Source organism: Oncorhynchus kisutch, linkage group LG7 (assembly GCF_002021735.2).
Source record: "Oncorhynchus kisutch isolate 150728-3 linkage group LG7, Okis_V2, whole genome shotgun sequence".
Classification (NCBI taxonomy): Eukaryota; Metazoa; Chordata; class Actinopteri; order Salmoniformes; family Salmonidae; genus Oncorhynchus; species Oncorhynchus kisutch.
Genome location: NC_034180.2, coordinates 57,169,640 through 57,190,107, shown reverse-complemented (window position 1 = coordinate 57,190,107; position 20,468 = coordinate 57,169,640). Strand labels below are relative to the sequence as shown.

Genomic DNA, 20,468 nt, shown 5'->3' with positions numbered 1-20,468 from the left:
GGATGATTGACGGATGCCGGGAGAACGCTACCTGCCCCAATGCATAGTGCCAACTGTAAAGTTTGGTGGGGGGGGAATAACGGTCTTTCATGGTTTGGGCTAGGCCCCTTAGTTCCAGTGAAGGGACATCTTAATGCTACAGTAGTCAATTACATTCTAGACAATTCTCTGCTTCCAACTTTGTCGTAACAGTTTGGGGAAGACCCTTTCCTGTTTCAGCATGACAATTCCCTCGTGCATAAAGAGATCTATACACAAATGGTTTTTTGAGATCAGTGTGGAAGAACTTCACTGGCCTGCACAGAGCCCTGACCTCAACCCCATCGAACACATTTGGGATGAATTGGAACACCGACTGCAAGCCAGGCCTAAAAGCCCAACATCAGTGCCAGACCTCACTAACAATATTTTTGTTTAATGGAAGCAAGTCCTCACAGCAATGTTCCAACATCTAGTGGAAAGCCTTCCCAGAAGAGTGGAGGCTGTTATAGCAGCAATGTTCCAACATCTAGTGGAAAGCCTTCCCAGAAGAGTGGGGGCTGTTATAGCAGCAATGTTCCAACATCTAGTGGAAAAGCCTTCCCAGAAGAGTGGAGGCTGTTATAGCAGCAATGTTCCAACATCTAGTGGAAAGCCTTCCCAGAAGAGTGGAGGCTGTTATAGCAGCAATGTTCCAACATCTAGTGGAAAGCCTTGCCAGAAGAGTGGGGGCTGTTATAGCAGCAATGTTCCAACATCTAGTGGAAAAGCCTTCCCAGAAGAGTGGAGGCTGTTATAGCAGCAATGTTCCAACATCTAGTGGAAAGCCTTCCCAGAAGAGTGGGGGCTGTTATAGCAGCAATGTTCCAACATCTAGTGGAAAGCCTTCCCAGAAGAGTGGAGGCTGTTATAGCAGCAATGTTCCAACATCTAGTGGAAAGCCTTCCCAGAAGAGTGGAGGCTGTTATAGCAGTAATGTTCCAACATCTAGTGGAAAGCCTTCCCAGAAGAGTGGGGGCTGTTATAGCAGCAATGTTCCAACATCTAGTGGAAAGCCTTCCCAGAAGAGTGGAGGCTGATATAGCATGGAGGCTGTTATAACTCCATATTAATAGCCATGATGTTGGAGTGAGATGTTAGACAAGCAGGTGTCCACATACTTCTGGTCTTGTAGAGTTGCAAAAAAGTCTAAATTATTGAGTGACAGTTTGGCACAAAATCTATATCTCCGCTGCACTGTGTCAGCAGAATGGACAGAGCACGCTGCGGTGTATGTATGGGGGCTATGGAAAGCCACTGGTGTGGTTAGGTACAGTATGACTCCCTTGAGTTTCCATAGAAAGCGTGAGGAAACGCTTCTCATCTGTGGTAGGCTAAGTGAATAGCGTGATAAGCCTTCACCTGTAATTTCTGAGTTTGATTTATAAGGGTGCAGTCAAGTTTACCATTGAAGCTGCTTCACTCAACTCTGCCTCACGCCCCACCACTACCGAGTTTAGTTAGCTTCTTAGCTAGCTGTAAAAAAACGTTGTGTTATTAGCCTTAGCCTATTTAACTAGCTCAAACCAGCTAATCTGCCACTGCCATGATGGATGTCAGAAATTGGCTTCGCCAAAGTACCCAAACAAAGCCAAAGGAGAAGAGCGTTGAGCAGCTGCAGCAGCATCAAACCACCGATGACACCGCCAAGCCCAGCAGCCATGATGGCCTACCCACCCTTCCACAAGCTCTGCCAGGATATTGGCTTCACAGCCACCTTCACCTCTGACTGTTCCTAACAATCTTGAAACAGAGGAGCCAGCCCAGATTAGCCTAGAAGACAAGAGTGGCTGGAATACTCTGTTATTCTGCAAAATCCAATATAATTCCAATGCAAGAACCGACCGCTACATGTCGGTATGTTCCATCATAGAAATAAATACATTCTATTATGGTTTTCTTGGTAGCCTGTTGGTCTTCATGGTTGGAAATGGAACTGTACATATTGGAAATGTGTTTATGGTAGGCTGGCATTGCTTAAATTATTAGGTGGGTTGAATTTGATCCACAGAAGTGTATTGTGCCATATGACAACGTGTTGATGTACTCATGAGCGGTTTCCATTCCGTTTGCTTTTTGGTTACAGCGTTTTAACTAGCCTAAATATAGATTGTGTCGATAAAGGCATGGCACAATCTTTGCAGCTTTCCTAGTGGCTGGTGATTTTTAATGCAGGGAAAGTGAAATCTGTTTTTACCTCATTTTTAACCAGCATGTCACCTGTGCAACTAGAGGCGAAAAAACTCTAGATCACCCTTACTCCACACACAGAGACGCATACAAAACTCTAGATCACCCTTACTCCACACACAGAGACGCATACAAAACTCTAGATCACCCTTACTCCACACACAGAGACGCATACAAAACTCTAGATCACCCTTACTCCACACACAGAGACGCATACAAAACTCTAGATCACCCTTACTCCACACACAGAGACGCATACAAAACTCTAGATCACCCTTACTCCACACACAGAGACGCATACAAAACTCTAGATCACCCTTACTCCACACACAGAGACGCATACAAAACTCTAGATCACCCTTACTCCACACACAGAGACGCATACAAAACTCTAGATCACCCTTACTCCACACACAGAGACGCATACAAAACTCTAGATCACCCTTACTCCACACACAGAGACGCATACAAAACTCTAGATCACCCTTACTCCACACACAGAGACGCATACAAAACTCTAGATCACCCTTACTCCACACACAGAGACACATACAAAACTCTAGTTCACCCTTACTCCACACACAGAGACGCATACAAAACTCTAGATCACCCTTACTCCACACACAGAGACGCATACAAAACTCTAGATCACCCTTACTCCACACACAGAGACGCATACAAAACTCTAGATCACCCTTACTCCACACACAGAGACGCATACAAAACTCTAGATCACCCTTACTCCACACACAGAGACGCATACAAAACTCTAGATCACCCTTACTCCACACACAGAGACGCATACAAAACTCTAGATCACCCTTACTCCACACACAGAGACGCATACAAAACTCTAGATCACCCTTACTCCACACACAGAGACGCATACAAAACTCTAGATCACCCTTACTCCACACACAGAGACGCATACAAAACTCTAGATCACCCTTACTCCACACACAGAGACGCATACAAAACTCTAGATCACCCTTACTCCACACACAGAGACGCATACAAAACTCTAGATCACCCTTACTCCACACACAGAGACGCATACAAAACTCTAGATCACCCTTACTCCACACACAGAGACGCATACAAAACTCTAGATCACCCTTACTCCACACACAGAGACGCATACAAAACTCTAGTTCACCCTTACTCCACACACAGAGACGCATACAAAACTCTAGATCACCCTTACTCCACACACAGAGACGCATACAAAACTCTAGATCACCCTTACTCCACACACAGAGACGCATACAAAACTCTAGATCACCCTTACTCCACACACAGAGACGCATACAAAACTCTAGATCACCCTTACTCCACACACAGAGACGCATACAAAACTCTAGATCACCCTTACTCCACACACAGAGACGCATACAAAACTCTAGATCACCCTTACTCCACACACAGAGACGCATACAAAACTCTAGATCACCCTCCATTTGGCAAATCTGACCATAACTCAAACAGGAAGTACCAGTGACACGCTCAACACGGAAGTGGTCCAATGAAGCAGATGCTAAACTACAGAACTGTTTCACTAGCACAGACTGGAATATGTTCTGGGAATCAGTCACCGGCTTCATTAATAGGTGCATCTATAACGTCATCCCCACAGAGACCGTACATACTGTACATATCCCAACCAGAAGCCATAGATTACAGGTAACATCCAAACTGAGCTAACGGCTACAGCTGCCGCTTTCAAGGCACAGGACACTAATCCGGACGCTTATAAGAAATCCCGCTACGACCTCCAACGAGCCATCAAACAGTCAAAACAGGACTAAGATCGAATCCTACTATGCCAGCTCTGACGCTCATTGGATGTGGCAGGGCTTGCAAACTATCACAGATTATAAAGGGAAACCCAGCCGGGAGCTGCCCAGTGACGCGAGCCTACCAGAGGAGCAAAATTCCTTCTATGCTTGCTTTGAGGCAAGCAACACTGAACCATGCATGAGAGCAACAGCTGTTGGACAACTGGGTGATCTCGCTCTCCATATCCAAAGTAAGAGCTTTAAACAGGTTAACATTCACAAGGCCGCAGGGCCAGACGGATTACCAAGAAGTGTACTCGGCGCATGTGCTGACCAGCTGGCAAGTGTCTTCACTGACATTTTCAACCTCTCCCTGACCCAGTCTCTAATGCCTACATGTTTCAAGAACACTACCATAGTCCCTATGCCCAATAACGCCAAGGTAATCTGTCTAAATGACTATCGCCCCGTAGTACTCACATCTGTAGCCATGAAATGCTTTGAAAGGCTGGTCATGGCTCACATCAACATCATCATTCCAGACACCCTGGACCCACTCCAATTTGCATACTGCCCTAACAGATCCACAGATGACGCAATCTCTATTGCACACCATACTGCCCTTTCCCACCTGGTCAAAAGGTACACCTACTTGAGAATACTGTTCATTGACTACAACTCAGCGTTCAACACCATAGTGCCCTCAAAGCACTAAGCTAAGGAACCTGGGACTAAACACCTCCCTCGGCAACTGGATCCTGGACCTTCTGATGGGCCACCCCAGGTGGTGAGGGTAGGTAACAACTTTTAATTTTTTTATTTGTATTTACCTTTACATCCGCCACGCTGACCCTCAACATGGGGACCCTCAGGGATGCGTGCTTAGTCCCTTCCTGTACTCTCTGTTTACCCACGACTGCGTGGCTGTGCACGACTCCAACACCATCAAGTGTGCTGACAACACAACGGTGGTTGGCCTGATCACTGAAGATGATGAGACAGCCTATAGGGAGGAGGTCAGAGACCTGGCAGTGTGGTGCAAGGACAACAACCTCTCCCTCAATGTCAGCAAGACAAAGGAGCTGATTGTGGACTACAGGACACAGAGGGCCGAACACGCCCCCATCCACATAGACAGGGCTGTAGCGGGTCAACAACTTCAAGTTCTTAGTTGTCCACATCACAAGGGAATTATCATGGTCCAAACACACCAACACAGTCATGAAGAAGTCCCTACAACGCCTCTTCCCCCTCAGGAGACTGATAAGATTTGGCGTGGGCCCTCAGATCTTCAGAATGTTCTACAGCTCCGTCATTGAGAGCATCAAACAGTCAAACAGTTGCATCTCCGCATCTCCAAGCATCTCCGCTTGGTACAGCAACTACTTGGCATCTGACTGCAAGGTTCTACAGAGGGTAATGCGTACGGCCCAGTACATCACTGGTACCGAGCTCCCTGCCATCCAGGACCTCTATACCAAGTGGTGTCAGAGGAAGGCGCTTTAAAGTCAAGCCAGGCTGTTCTCTCTGCTACCACACAGCAAGCGATACCGATGCACCAAGCATGAAACCAACAGGACCCTGAACAGCTTCTACCTCCAAGCCATGACTGCTAAATAGCTACCCACAATTGACCCTTTTGTCACTAACTCTTTTGACTCATCACATACACTGCTGCTGTTTTATCTATCCTGTTGCCTAGTCACTTTACCCCTACCTATTGTCTATGTACGTATTACCTCGTACCCCCTGCACATCGACTCAGTGCTGGTAGTCCTTGTATATAGCTATGTTATTACCTCGCACCCCTGCACATCGACTCTGGTACTTCCTGTATATAGCCGTTACTCATTGTGTTTGTTTTTCAACATGACAATGACCCAAAACACACCTCCAGGCTGTGTAAGGGCTATTTACCAAGGAGGGTGATGGAGTGCTGCATCAGATGACCTGGCCTCCACAATCCCCCGACCTCAACCCAATTGAGATGGTTTGGGATGAGTTGGACCGCGGAGTGAAAGAAAAGCAGCCAACCAGTGCTCAGCATATGTGGGAACTCTTTCAAGACCATTGGAATAGCTTTCCAGGTGAATCTGGTTGAGAGAATGACAAGTGTGCAAAGCTATCAAGGCAAAGGGTGGCTATTTGAAGAATCTTAAATATATATTTTGAATCGTTTAACTGTTTTTTGGTTACATGATTCCATGTATTATTTCGTAGTTGTTTTCAATATTCTACAATGTAGAAAATAGTTTTTAAAAATAAATAATAAACTCGAATGAGTAGGTGTGTCAACTTTTGACCAGTAGTGTATATACTTCTGTCTGGAATGAAATAACTCAGACATTAATTAACCAAATCACTTTATTATGCATGCCTGTCTCTCTCTGCAGACACATACCCAACATTTAAATACATGACATGGTGGGAATTCAGCATTGCTCAACATTGAAGCACATGCTTTAATAAAATGATAGATATATTTACAAGATAAGCAACTTCTCTCCCAAATGTGAACATTCCCTGATCCCGTCCCACACCACAGTCCTTTCAACATTCACTCACGTTTAAAAAGAACTTCAGCAAAAAAAACTAAAGAAAAACACAAACCAGCAATATATGGAGTTCATTACCTACATCAATATGGCAGTAACAGAGGTCTATATACAATGTTGTGATGCGTGGAGTCTCTGACAGCATGCCTTAGACTGATGGCTTTAAAAAGGAAACCAGTCTATAGAACACCTTCCCAGGAAGGTGAACCTCTTTTTACAGCACCTCGAAGACAACTAATAAACATCATGGGCAGAATAGTTTCCACCCCCCCTCTTTTGACAGGATTTTAGAAGTATAAAAAAAAAATAAGGCACAATTAACACTGACCATTTCATGTCCTGGGGATTGTACCAACATCCAGTAGTGTAGCTTGGAAGCAGTCGATTGATTAGAACTGTCAGCTGACCTTCCCTTTGTATTCCCAATCAATCAATCTGAGTGATTCTAAATATGTTGTGGCAAGGACCTTTCTGGTTTCAGCATGACAATGCCCCCATGCACAAAGCAAGGTCCATACAGAAATGGTCGAGACCTTTATGCCTCTGTTCACATTTACACAACAGGGACATCGTAAGGAAAATTCTATAAAAATGTTTTGTGTTTTAACTATTTCAAATAGACTAACAGCACAAAGACAAGTTCATGTCATTCAAAAACCCCTGAAACAGTTTCATCACTGGTTTCTGTTAGTGCTGATCTAGTGCTGATCTGTATGGTGAGGAGTCAGGCCAGGGCCCGCCCATCCAGGACTGGGCTATTCCACCAGAGGAAAATTAAGGTTTGAGAGGGAAGAAGGAGGGTGTGCTTGAGAGGGAAAAGGAGGAGGGGGGGCTTGAGAGGGAAGAGGAGGAGGAGGGGCTTGAGAGGGAAGAGGAGGAGGGGGGGCTTGAGAGGGAAGAGGAGGAGGGGCTTGAGAGGGAAGAGGAGGAAGGGGGGCTTGAGAGGGAAGAGGAGGAAGGGGGGCTTGAGAGGGAAGAGGAGGAAGGGGGGCTTGAGAGGGAAGAGGAGGAGGGGGGGCTTGAGAGGGAAGAGGAGAGGCTTGAGAGGGAAGAGGAGGAGGGGGGCTTGAGAGGGAAGAAGAGGAGGGGGGCTTGAGAGGGAAGAAGAGGAGGGGGGCTTGAGAGGGAAGAAGAGGAGGGGGGCTTGAGAGGGAAGAAGAGGAGGGGGGCTTGAGAGGGAAGAAGAGGAGGGGTTGAGAGGAAAGAAGAGGAGGGGGGGCTTGAGAGGAAAGAAGAGGAGGGGGGGCTTGAGAGGAAAGAAGAGGAGGGGGGACTTGAGAGGAAAGAAGAGGAGGGGGGACTTGAGAGGAAAGAAGAGGAGGGGGGGCTTGAGAGGAAAGAAGAGGGGGTGCTTGAGAGGGAAGAGGAGGGGGTGCTTGAGAGGGAAGAGGAGGGGGTGCTTGAGAGGGAAGAGGAGGGGGTGCTTGAGAGGGAAGAGGAGGGGGTGCTTGAGAGGGAAGAGGAGGGGGTGCTTGAGAGGGAAGAAGAGGAGGGGGTGCTTGAGAGGGAAGAAGAGGAGGGGGTGCTTGAGAGGAAAGAAGAGGAGGGGGTGCTTGAGAGGGAAGAAGAGGGGGGCTTGAGAGGGAAGAAGAGGAGGGGGGCTTGAGAGGGAAGAAGAGGAGGGGGGCTTGAGAGGGAAGAAGAGGAGGAGGGGGGCTTGAGAGGGAAGAAGAGGAGGAGGGGGGGCTTGAGAGGGAAGAGGAGGAGGAGGGGGGGCTTGAGAGGGAAGAGGAGGAGGAGGGGGGGCTTGAGAGGGAAGAAGAAGGGGGGGGCTCAAGAGGGAAGAAGAAGAAGGGGGGGGCTCAAGAGGGAAGAAGAAGAAGGGGGGGGCTCGAGAGGGAAGAAGAGGAGGAGGGGGGTCTTGAGAGGGAAGAGGAAGGGTGTGGGGGGGGACAGGTGCTGTCAGCTGTTTGGGTCAAGGCTTTGGTTGGTGGTGTGAACAGAATAGGGCAACAGTTCAGTCATGTTTCAGGTGGTCCTTGATGTCCTCCTCATCTGTGTATTCTGACGGCTCATCCCCGGGCTTTAACAGTCGACCAACATAATCATATTTTTCTGAAATGAGAGATCACAAGGGTCAAATCAAACCATATTGCACCCTAATCAAGCACCAACATATATCCTACCAGGGCCTAAAACAAAGTAATGTGCTATATTGCTCAATTTAATGTAATACTCTGACCTGAGTCTTTTAATCAATATATCAGACAAAAACATTCAGCTGGCCCTTTAACGGTTACCTTGGTAACGCGGCAATTTCTGCCACGTGTGCCTGTGAGAATCTCACTAGAGGCAGATGTCTCTTTGCTAGCAATAGATGCAAACCAACATTGAAAAGCAACCAAGCTTGTGAACAAAACCATGTTTAAATAGCCGAAACACACAAGGACTAAGTCTCACTTTGGTAGACATTCAAGTAAATTAGACAAACTTTTATGCCTGTGCACATTCCTTCTAAAATCTTTCAGCAGCACTTTCTTCAGTGCACACAGCCCCCCAGCTTTGTAGCGCGAGGTGGGATAGCTATAATGTTGGGATTCAGATTTCTGTCCATTACCAGCATGAAACAAAATGACAGAAATACTTTGAAAACAGCCACTGCAGCATTTATTCTACTAGAACTCACAACTGGCACACGTGCCCATACTTTTATTTTTTATAAAATGCTCACACTGTAAAGACCTGAGTGTGACTACCTGCCATGGCTGGTGAATTAAGACATTCATAGCCGCCAACGTGGCTGGTGAATTAAGACATTCTTAGCCGCCAACGTGGCTGGTGAATTAGACATTCTTAGCCGCCAACGACAAAATCTACCCGCATTTGGCAGGTGTTTTAGGCCCTGTATCCTACATATTGTTACAGCTTACCCATGAACTGCCTCTCCCACTCTCTGACTGACTCCATCTGAACAGCGTTGAGGTCTGACAGGTCATCATAGTCCTCCCTCAAGGCATCTTTCTCCAAACAGAACGTTGCCAGACCCCTCGATGCATCCCGGCCCGCAAAGATACCATAAGGACCGTCTGTAGGGAGAGACAGTATATTAAACAGAATATATACCTACTGAATTTAACTACGGATCCTCAACTACCGGGACCGTCCGTGGCAGGGATCCTCAACTACCGGGACCGTCCGTGGCAGGGATCCTCAACTAGATCCAGACGCGGAATGATCCTTAATCTGAAACGGATGAACCCCCCTGCTGAATCTACACACACTACCCAATAAATCAGACAGCAAAGAAAATGTCTGATTAAGTATTCAGACCCTTTACGCAATACTTTGATGCACTTTTGGCAGCGATTACAGCCTTGAGTCTTCTCGTGTATGACGCTATAAGCCCGTCACACCTGTATTTGGGTAGTTTCTCCCATGCTTCTCTGCAGATTCTCTCAGGCGCTGTCAGGTTGGATGGGGAGTGTTGCTGCACAGCTATTTTCAGGTCTCTCCAGAGATGTTCGATTGGGTTCAAGTCTGGGCTCTGGCTGGGCCACTCAAGGACATTGAAACTTGTCCCGAAGCCACTCCTGCGTGGTCTTGGCTGTGTTGTCCTGTTGGAAGGTGAACCTTCGCCCCAGTCTAAGGTCCTAAGCAGGTTATCATCAAGGATCTCTGTACTTTTCTCTGTTCATCTTTCCCTCGATCCTGATGAGTCTCCCAGTCCGTGCAGCTGAAAAAAATCCTGGCAGGCATGATACTGCCACCACCATGCTTCACCGAATCTTGAAACTCATGGTCTGAGTACTTCACGTGCCTTTTGGCAAACTCCAAGCGGGCTGTCATTGCCTTTAACTGAGGAGTGGCTTCCACCTGGCCACTCTACCATAAAGGCCTGATTGGTGGAGTGCTGCAGAGATGGGAGAACCTTCCAGAAGGACAACCATCTCCACAGAGGAACTCTGGAGCTCTGTCAGAGTGACCATCGGATTCTTGGTCACCTCTCTGACCAAGGCCTTTCTCCCCTGATTGCTCAGTTTGGCCGGGCGGTCAGCTCTAGGAAGAGTCTTGGTGGTTCCAAACTTCTTCCATTTAAGAATGATGGAGGCCACTGGGGACCGTCAATGCTGCACGATCCTGTCTCTGAGCTCTATGGAGAATTCCTTCTACCTCATTGTTTGGTTTTTGCTCTGACATGCACTGTCAACTGTGGAACCTTATATAGACAGGTGTGTGCCTTTCCAAATCAAGTGCAATCAATTGAATTTACCACAGGTGGACTCCAATCAAGTTGTAGAAACATCTCAAGGATGATCAATGGAAACAGGATGCACTTGAGCTCAATTTAGAGTCTCATAGCAAAGTGAGTCTTAAGAAGACCGTGAGTAATTGCAATGAGCCCAACAATTTACATATACAGGAATCTTGTATAGGAGTATATAGTGTTAGGTAGGTACGGGAGTCTGGTACGGGAGTATATAGTGTTAGGTAGGTACAGGAGTCTGGTACGGGAGTATATAGTGTTTCTCCTGTTGGAACACTTTTATACAAAATATGTTGGTTGGGTGATTAAACTACATAACGTGTTATCGTGTGTAATGGGAGAATAGAGTCTGCAGACACATGACACATACAGCAGCAGAACGTGTTGTGTTTTTACAAGACTGGGTTCCACTGAAAGCTTCAGTTTACATTGACAAGCTATTAGTAAGTTAGACAGACAAACCATGACATTTTCCCCCATTCCGAAGTCCCCACATCATGCATTGGGCTAAAAATGAACTTACCTTGCATTAGCTATAAAGTATTGGATGATGGTCACAAAAATGACTCAAGAGATTTGAAGTGTTGCCCCCTTTCACAGAGATTTTTTTTGCATGTTCTGCAGACAGGGTGACCATCTTCAATTAAGTTTCCCTAAGCACTCTTGTAAAACCCAAAATACAATCACACATCAGATGTAGTCCTCTTAGAAGGCCGAAAAATTTCCCGAGCGCTGTCACTGCCTTCCTCCATGTTTTCACACAAAACAAAAGCCACGTTGCGCCTGCGTCAGACTGTTGCTAACTGTGGTTGATGCTGGACAGTATTTACCGGGAGTTTTTCAAACACGGTTTTAATGATAATTAACATTTGAAACAGTAATACTAACCGCTGGGAATTTTACCGGGGTTTATCGTGAAACCGGTAACCGTTTCATCCCTAATACAGTACTAGTAAAACATTGACATCTACTCATTAAAGGGTTTTTCTTTATTTTTACTATTTTCTACATTGTAGAATAATAGTGAAGACATCAAATCTATTAAATAACACATATGGAATCATAGAAGTAACCAGAAAAGTCCTAAACAAAATGTATTTTATATTCTTCAAAAGTAGCCACCCTTTGCCTTGACGACAGCTTTGCACATTCTTGGCACTCTCAACCAGCTTCGTGGAATGCATTTCAATTAACAGGTGTGCCTTGCTAAAAGTTCAATTGTTTAATTTCTTTCCTCCTTAAAGCATTTGAGCCAATCAAATGTGTTGTGTTGTGACAAGGTAGGGCTATCTTCTGTATACCACCCCGATTTGGTAAAAGACCAAGTCCATATTATGGCAAGAACAGCTCAAGTAAGCAAAGAGAAACGACAGTCCATCATTACTTTAAGACATGAAGGTCAGTCAATACGGAAAATGTCAAGAACTTTGAAAGTTTCTTCAAGTGCAGTCGCAAAAACCATCAAGCACTATAATGAAACTAGCTCTCATGAGGACCGCCACAGGAAAGGAAGACCCAGAGTTACCTCTGCCTTAGAGGATAAATTCATTAACGGCACCTCAGATTGCAGCCCAAATAAATGCTTCAGAGTTCAAGTAGCAAACACCTCAACATCAACTGTTCAGAGGAGACTGTGAATCAGGCCTTCGTGGTCAAATTGCTGCAAAGAAACCACTACTAAAGGACACCAATAAGAAGAAGAATTGCTTGGGCCAAGAAACACAAGCAATGGACATTAGACCGGTGGAAATCTGTCCTTTGGTCCAATGTGTGTCGTTGTGAGACAAAGAGTAGGTGAACGAATTATCTCTGCATGTGTGGTTCCCACCGTGACACATTGAGGTGTGATGGTGCTTTGCTGGTGACATTGTCAGTGATTTATTTATAATTAAAAAGGTACATTTAACCAGCATGGCTACCACAGCATTCTGCAGCGATACGCCATCCCATCTGGTTTGCCCTTAGTGAGACTATCATTTGTTTTTCAACAAGTTAATGACCCCAAACACACCTCCAGTCAGTGTAAGGGCCATTTTACCAAGAAGGAGAGTGATGAGTGCTGCATCAGATGACCTGGCCTCCACAATCACCCGACCTCAACCCAATTGAGATGGTTTGGGATGAGTTGGACCTCAGAGTGAAGGAAAAGCAGCCAACAAGTGCTCAGCATATGTGGGAACTCCTCATTCCAGGTGAAGCTGGTTGAGACAATGCCAAGCATGTGCAAAGCTGTCAACAAGGCAAAGGGTGGCTACTTTGAAGAATCTAAAATAACTTTTTTGGTTACTACACGATGCAATGTGTTATTGTCTTCTCTATTATTATATGATGTATAAAATAGTAAAAATAAAGAAAAACCCTTGAATGAGTAGGTATCCAAACTTCACTGGTACTGAACATTTGCAATAAAAAGAAGTACCCGTTTTTGCTTCATCATTATGGGGTAGTGTGTGTAGATTGAGGATTCTTTTTTTATTTGATAAATTTTAGAATAAGGCTGTAACGTAACAAAATATGGAAAGAGTCAAGAGGTCTGAAAACTTTCCAAATGCACTGCAAGTACTGAAATTTAGGCCCAAGTAAGTTACAGTATTAAGACTAAACAGGATATGTTCTTAGCCCTAAAGCTTGGTGGTGGTTATACAAGTCTGCTATACTAAGCCTACCAATGATAACAATAAGGAGCTGTACAAAAAAGTCAGCAAACACCGGACACGTACGATGTGTTTACAATACCGCGTGGGTAATAAAGCATCATTTGTTTGACCGCAACTTCTGGGTTAGCTAGCGTTGGCTAGGTACCTAGCTAGCACCAATACACCCAACCTGAAAACAATGACCAGTAAAAACTGCAGTCATTTTCATTCTTAGCAATGATTTAGGAATCCTTAAGTATTAGCTAGGTTGCCACTTGTTGTTCACCTATTGAAATTGAACTTCAGTTCATGAAAATAAATAGCTACTTGCCAATAGCATTATAAAGTCAAGAGAAGAAAATGCCTGGAAGGAGGAGAGATGACTAGAAATGATTCGGTTGATTGTTTTATGTGTTGATTAATTGTCGGAGTAGAGGACCTTGTGCATTTCAGGCAAAATAACAACTCAATGTTTATATCCCAGGACAAATTAGCTAGCAAGCTAGCTAAATTGCCAAACATATTGAATGCTTTTCGACCTGTCCCCAAATTAATGTAATTGGTTCAGAGTTTGTTTTGATATTTTAACCTGCATGTTGTGATCGCGTTTGGTGTGGGGAGACAAAATACATTTATGCACGCGCTCAGCCGGTTTGGGTTCCGTGTTAGACCTCTGCGTCCATGTGTGTGTGTTAACTATTTAACAGTACTAGGGTGCTTAAAAGGCCGCAAAACATTTTTATATCGGTATCGGGGTTTTTTGGCAAGGAAAATATTGGATATCGGCCAAAAATGTCACATCGGTGCATCACTAATGTGAACAATAAATGATAAATAATACCAGAGGCTGGTCTAAAGAAGAAAGTGTAAAGCCTTTATTACAGCAAAGATTAAAAAACAGACTCATTTGTGAAATTGTTGCATGAGAATTGGTGCTCACAGAATCAGTAGACTATCAACCAAACAGGCAACAGAAGCAGGATCTGTCTCATTTCTGTACATATACAGCATATGGATGAGTCGTAAAGCCCGGCACATTAACAGTTAGGCTATTGATTATAGACATAATTAAGTTGGAGTTTCCTCTCTCCTCACTTTTCTTAGAAAATAAGTCAAGGGCTGTTTCCTTATCTCCTCCCTCTGCTGCTGCCTCCATTGTTCTCAACGCCATTATGCCAATCGCAACTTGGTCTAGGAAATGGCGCCAATTTAAAACCACACTGATGTGTTTCAGAACCACACTGATGTGTTTCAGAACCACACTGATGTGTTTCAGAACCACGGACAGCGACCACTATCCAACGCAGGAGAACGCGCATATTATAAAATCATTTTTATTAGTGTTGCACCATTGTTCTTACATAATATAACCATATATAACCATATGCAATTTCAGTAGCACATGTCTTAGTGATGGACTGGGCCATCCCAACGGCCTCCACAACGGATCAGTCCACTCAGGCCGGCGTGAATCAGACAGGTGTTTTATACACCATGATATTCATGTTTTTGCTACTGCTCGACTAAAGAAATCCCGGTCGACCAACAGCCTATTGACCAGTCGACTAAATGGGTTCAGCCCTAGTTAGCATAGCATTAATCCTCAGAATATGGCTGGTTGGTCAACCTATAACGTTACTAGCTAACGTGATGTGATCTCAAAACAGTTAGCTAATGATAGATATCAGTAGGATCATTTAGCCAGCTTGCTAAATTGACTACCTCATTACTACAGAGTCCTACCTCATTACTACAGAGTCCTACCTCATTACTACAGAGTCCTACCTCATTACTACAGAGTCCTACCTCATTACTACAGAGTCCTACCTCATTACTACAGAGTCCTACCTCATTACTACAGAGTCCTACCTCATTACTACAGAGTCCTACCTCATTACTACAGAGTCCTACCTCATTACTACAGAGTCCTACCTCATTACTACAGAGTCCTACCTCATTACTACAGAGTCCTACCTCATTACTACAGAGTCCTACCTCATTACTACAGAGTCCTACCTCATTACTACGGAGTCCTACTAGGAAGACAACATCTGCATTTTAAAGGACTGACATGAGAATGATACTGTCCATCTGCCTATGAGAGGGCTATTTTGTTTGAATATAGAAGGTGATGTGTAGGAACTAGAATATTTCAGTGATATTTCTGCTGTGTGCAGATCCCATGGGATGATGCAGCACCCTACACTGATAAGCCTATTCTTTGCCATGTTACAGCCCTGTTCAGACAGGTATTACTTGACGTTGGTTTTATTATACAAGCATGTGCGTTATTCCAGAGGACGATTCATACATGATCAGAAAAACTAAACTGCCCTCTGTAATTAAATTGACTTGTGACGGAATCTGGATGTTTTTATTGTATACCTCATGTCTAGACAATAATACGCTACACTGACAACTCGTGCTTGGCTGCCAAATGTACTGTATAGGTCTCCCCATAATATTTTAAAAAGTGTGATCATAATCATAATTTTAGCGATCCATCCATAGATGTCCTTCCTAATAACAATGCTCGTCAATCTACTTGAGCAGCTGAACAGTATTTGCACTTGACTGTTTATAGATGAGAAAGTGAACTTGCCATTTCCCCAAAGTTTAGCGGTATGCTGCTTTGTGATCTATTGCCTAGGAAAGGGCTCTCCAACCCTGTTTTTGTAGCGTCACCATCCTGTAGGTTTTCACTCAAACACTAAATAATTACCTGGTTGATAAACTGAATCAGGTTAGTTACAACGGGGATTGTAGTGAAAACCTACAGGAAGGTAGCTTTCCAGGAACTGGGTTGGAGAGCCTTGACCTAGGACACAAACAGACAGGGTTTCATTAAATAAGCTTTATGCAATACTTTATTGCAGCATTTAAGCCCAATTAAACTGATGTATTTGGTGACGTTCAACTTCAATTCACTGGCACTATGAAGAATTGCTTAACCACACTCATTGATAGCCTAATATATACTTTAATATACTTTGAGTTTACGAGGCATTGCTAGATTACCAAGATATAGCTTATACGCACGGTTCTGGCCGTCTCTCCCTCACCTGCACGGTTCTGGCCGTCTCTCCCTCACCTGCACGGTTCTGGCCGTCTCTCCCTCACCTGCACGGTTCTGGCCGTCTCTCCCTCACCTGCACGGTTCTGGCCGTCTCTCCCTCACCTGCACGGTTCTGGCCGTCTCTCCCTCACCTGCACGGTTCTGGCCGTCACTCCCTCACCTGCACGGTTCTGGCCGTCTCTCCCTCACCTGCACGGTTCTGGCCGTCTCTCCCTCACCTGCACGGTTCTGGCCGTCTCTCCCTCACCTGCACGGTTCTGGCCGTCACTCCCTCACCTGCACGGTTCTGGCCGTCTCTCCCTCACCTGCATGGTTCTGGCCGTCTCTCCCTCACCTGCACGGTTCTGGCCGTCTCTCCCTCACCTGCACGGTTCTGGCCGTCTCTCCCTCACCTGCACGGTTCTGGCCGTCTCTCCCTCACCTGCACGGTTCTGGCCGTCTCTCCCTCACCTGCACGGTTCTGGCCGTCACTCCCTCACCTGCACGGTTCTGGCCGTCTCTCCCTCACCTGCACGGTTCTGGCCGTCTCTCCCTCACCTGCACGGTTCTGGCCGTCTCTCCCTCACCTGCACGGTTCTGGCCGTCACTCCCTCACCTGCACGGTTCTGGCCGTCTCTCCCTCACCTGCACGGTTCTGGCCGTCTCTCCCTCACCTGCACGGTTCTGGCCGTCTCTCCCTCACCTGCACGGTTCTGGCCGTCTCTCCCTCACCTGCACGGTTCTGGCCGTCTCTCCCTCACCTGCACGGTTCTGGCCGTCTCTCCCTCACCTGCACGGTTCTGGCCGTCTCTCCCTCACCTGCACGGTTCTGGCCGTCTCTCCCTCACCTGCACGGTTCTGGCCGTCTCTCCCTCACCTGCACGGTTCTGGCCGTCTCTCCCTCACCTGCACGGTTCTGGCCGTCTCTCCCTCACCTGCACGGTTCTGGCCGTCTCTCCCTCACCTGCACGGTTCTGGCCGTCTCTCTGACTGTCTCTCCCTCACCTGCTCCGCTCTCTCTTCACCATGGCAAGCTTGGCACCATGACTAGTTTGGTCTTCCGACTGTTGCGTGTAGAATAGCTCAGCCTACTCATTGATAGCCCCTACTTTAGTGAACTTGCACAAGTCATTGCAAGCCAAGAAATTGCAATACACAGCATTGCGATACCCTATATATTTTTTTGTTTAAAAAGGCAAGTCGGTTAAGAACATTAAGAACAAATTCTTAATTACAATGACAGCCTAACAGGCCTCCCCTAACCCGGACAACGCTGGGCCAATTGTACGCCGCCCTATAGGACTCCAGATCACGGCCGGTTGTGATACAGCCCGGGATCGAACCAGAGTCTACAGTGAGGCCTCTAGCACTGAGATGCAGTGCCTTTAGACCGCTGCGCCAAACAGGATGACCGGTTATGACAGTCTGCCTGGTGGCCGACATGCCCCTCCCGTCTCTCTCGCTAGCTTGCTCTTTCTTTGCTGAAAGATGGGTGTTTTCGAAGTAGACTACGGTTTCCTCTTTTGCAAAAATACTGAATCTTAGGAGTCGATTCCAAGCTTTGACACCCAGAATTGGGAGTCGATTAACAACTCACACAGGGGCTCGGTTTCGGCACGCTTTTGGGAATAACTAGCTAGATAGCTCACGTTAATTAACTAACGTTACTCTTGGTCCCTGCTTAAGCAAAAGCTAATCAGTCTGTTTAGCTAGCGAGTTATTCTGCATTAGTACGTTACCTATGTAACAACAAGTTACGCAAATGTTAACGTTAAATTATCTAGTTTACTTGGGCTAGCTAGTTACATTAAATCACCAGCTAGCTAACGTTAGCTAGTGGGTAGGTCTATAGTTTTTTTTAAACAACCTGATGCCGTTTTTTTGTGGACATTTCAGTAGTACTTTGAGTGATGTAACGTTACCTAGTTAACATGCGTTGTTTTTGTAGCCAACCTACGTAAATTAGTACAGTAAACATGCACACGTGTCTAACTACAACCTAGAATAAACTAACGTTAGCATTGCAATGGCTTGTTAGCTAACATTGCAAAGTGCCAGACTAACTAGCTAAGTTAGTTGGCTAACGTGCTAAATGAAAACACTAAAATAACTGCTTGTGTGGCTAGCTGCTAATGGAGTTAGTTATCCGGCTAACTTTACCAAGCTAGTCGAGGCTAACTATTGCGCCCAAACAACCGATATCATCCAGTGTGTTATTTACCATTAACGGATCCTTACCTCGGCCATAAAACGTTTTGCCGGTGGTAACATCGAATACTTTCATATTGACTGCCATCATGATCCGGGGGTTTTGCAGTCCATCGTATTCCCCAAGTTGCTCCAAAGTGAAATCACGTCTTCTCATCTTCGGCAGAGACGAGGCCTCGCTTCCCTGGGCGGCGTCAGCACCAATCCGTTTACCCCATCGCCGATAAATAACATAGCAGATCGTAACCACTACAACTAAAATACTTAAATTTAACAACATCCCGCCAAGACTGTACCCGTCAGACTCCTCTGAAGTCCCCGGTCCGCCACTAGTATCAACAGCTCCATTCGACCTGTCTCCGTCATCCGCCATATTGTCGACAGCGCCTACCACAAAGACCCGCCCACCTGGGGCTCCTCGTCAGATATGATTGGCCCTGCTGCAATCATGTCCGCTCCACTGCGGACAAACACAAGCGAGAAATGTACTATTTGTTGAAGTGATAATGACAACTTGTGTGTTTTTAGGCAAGGGAATGCAATTAGCAGTTTCTTAAGGTCACTAAACACAGTTAGCCATTTAGAGTAACGATTAAGGACAGGTCTTTCTTGTGAAATAAATAATCGTTTGTAGGCATTTTTAACAACGATTTTTTTTCCTGATGCAAATCAATTTATTGCATCCGCCATGGAGTCCAGTTTCATAATATTACCTTCTGTCCTAGTTGTTTTCCGTAATTTTGAAGTAAAATCGGAAAACAACACTTATTTTAGGGCAGTTTTCACCCTGGCAGTTCTTGAGCGCGGTGCACCAACTCGAGTTCTGAACAGTCTTTTCCCAACCCATTGAATGCTAGCTTCGCTGTTTGTAGCAATGACATTTACTAGCGTAAACCTTGTGGGTTAACCTCAAGTAATTTGACATTAACACAGCCACTTGGTGAAACCACAGATATAACAATGAGAGATATTTCACCAGATGTTTAAATGTGAAGCGTCCGGTTGGCGTTTCCGCTCTCTACCAAATATGGTAGTGAGAGGAAGCCCAGTGGCCGGCCGTGAGAGAAGATGGAACGAGATGGATTTTGGCCAACATTCTGCTAATTTTCTCATCGGTGAAACATTTGATCTCAATATAGTTTGTTGTTTCCAAAACTAGAATCTGTTAGGAACAGAGTGGACTACGTAGACATAACCCTTTGCCAAAGGTGTACAAAAAGGTGCGTTGTTTAAAAGGAGTAAAAAGGCCAATGGAGTTATTGCCCAGGTGCCGAATTCCTTGCATGTTCTGCCCTATCGATCAAATGTTAAACATTTTCTGGTCATGGTTAACAATACTATTTTCAGAAAAAGGAATACAATCTTTTCGACACACAAGTCCTTGTCTCCTTTTTAAGATGTGGCCAATTTAAACCGCAATAATATTTTTTTTTTTGCAAATAAACTACCTTTATTTTTTTACGATTTTTTTGTTTCTACATGGCTGCTGTGTAATTTGATATGCATAGACATCTCTTCCTTCATAGACATCGAGTTGAGAGTATGCTGCTGCAGTTCACTGAGTGGGTCTATCTAGCGCATTGCTAGGCAGTTTATGGTGATTTGGAGATCTGAAGCAGTTGCTACCTCCGATTATGAGCCCAGCGATTGTAGCGACAGAGGTATGTAGTACTCACAGATGGCCACAGCGAGGCGCAAGAGACCCATACTGTTTTTTTGCAGAAAAAAACCCTAACCCTAACCATTCCTGAGGCCTTTCTTACCCTAAACCTCCTTTGTTCCCATTCCTAATCCTAACCCTTAGGGAGAGCCAGGAGATGCACAATA

The 20,468-nt window shown here is 45.4% G+C and overlaps 1 protein-coding gene across 1 annotated transcript; it reads right to left on the bottom strand.

Moving 5' to 3' along the window:
* Window positions 1-8,322: 8,322 nt before the first annotated feature.
* On the bottom strand, window positions 8,323-19,112 carry LOC109882351 (membrane-associated progesterone receptor component 2). The gene is made up of 3 exons (XM_020474453.2): window positions 18,672-19,112; window positions 9,409-9,564; window positions 8,323-8,593 (listed from the first exon to the last, which is right to left on the bottom strand). The coding sequence occupies exons 1-3, from the start codon at window positions 19,012-19,014 to the stop codon at window positions 8,496-8,498; spliced, it is 597 nt and encodes a 198-aa protein (XP_020330042.1). The 5' UTR covers window positions 19,015-19,112; the 3' UTR covers window positions 8,323-8,495.
* Between the last annotated feature and the right edge of the window lie 1,356 nt (window positions 19,113-20,468).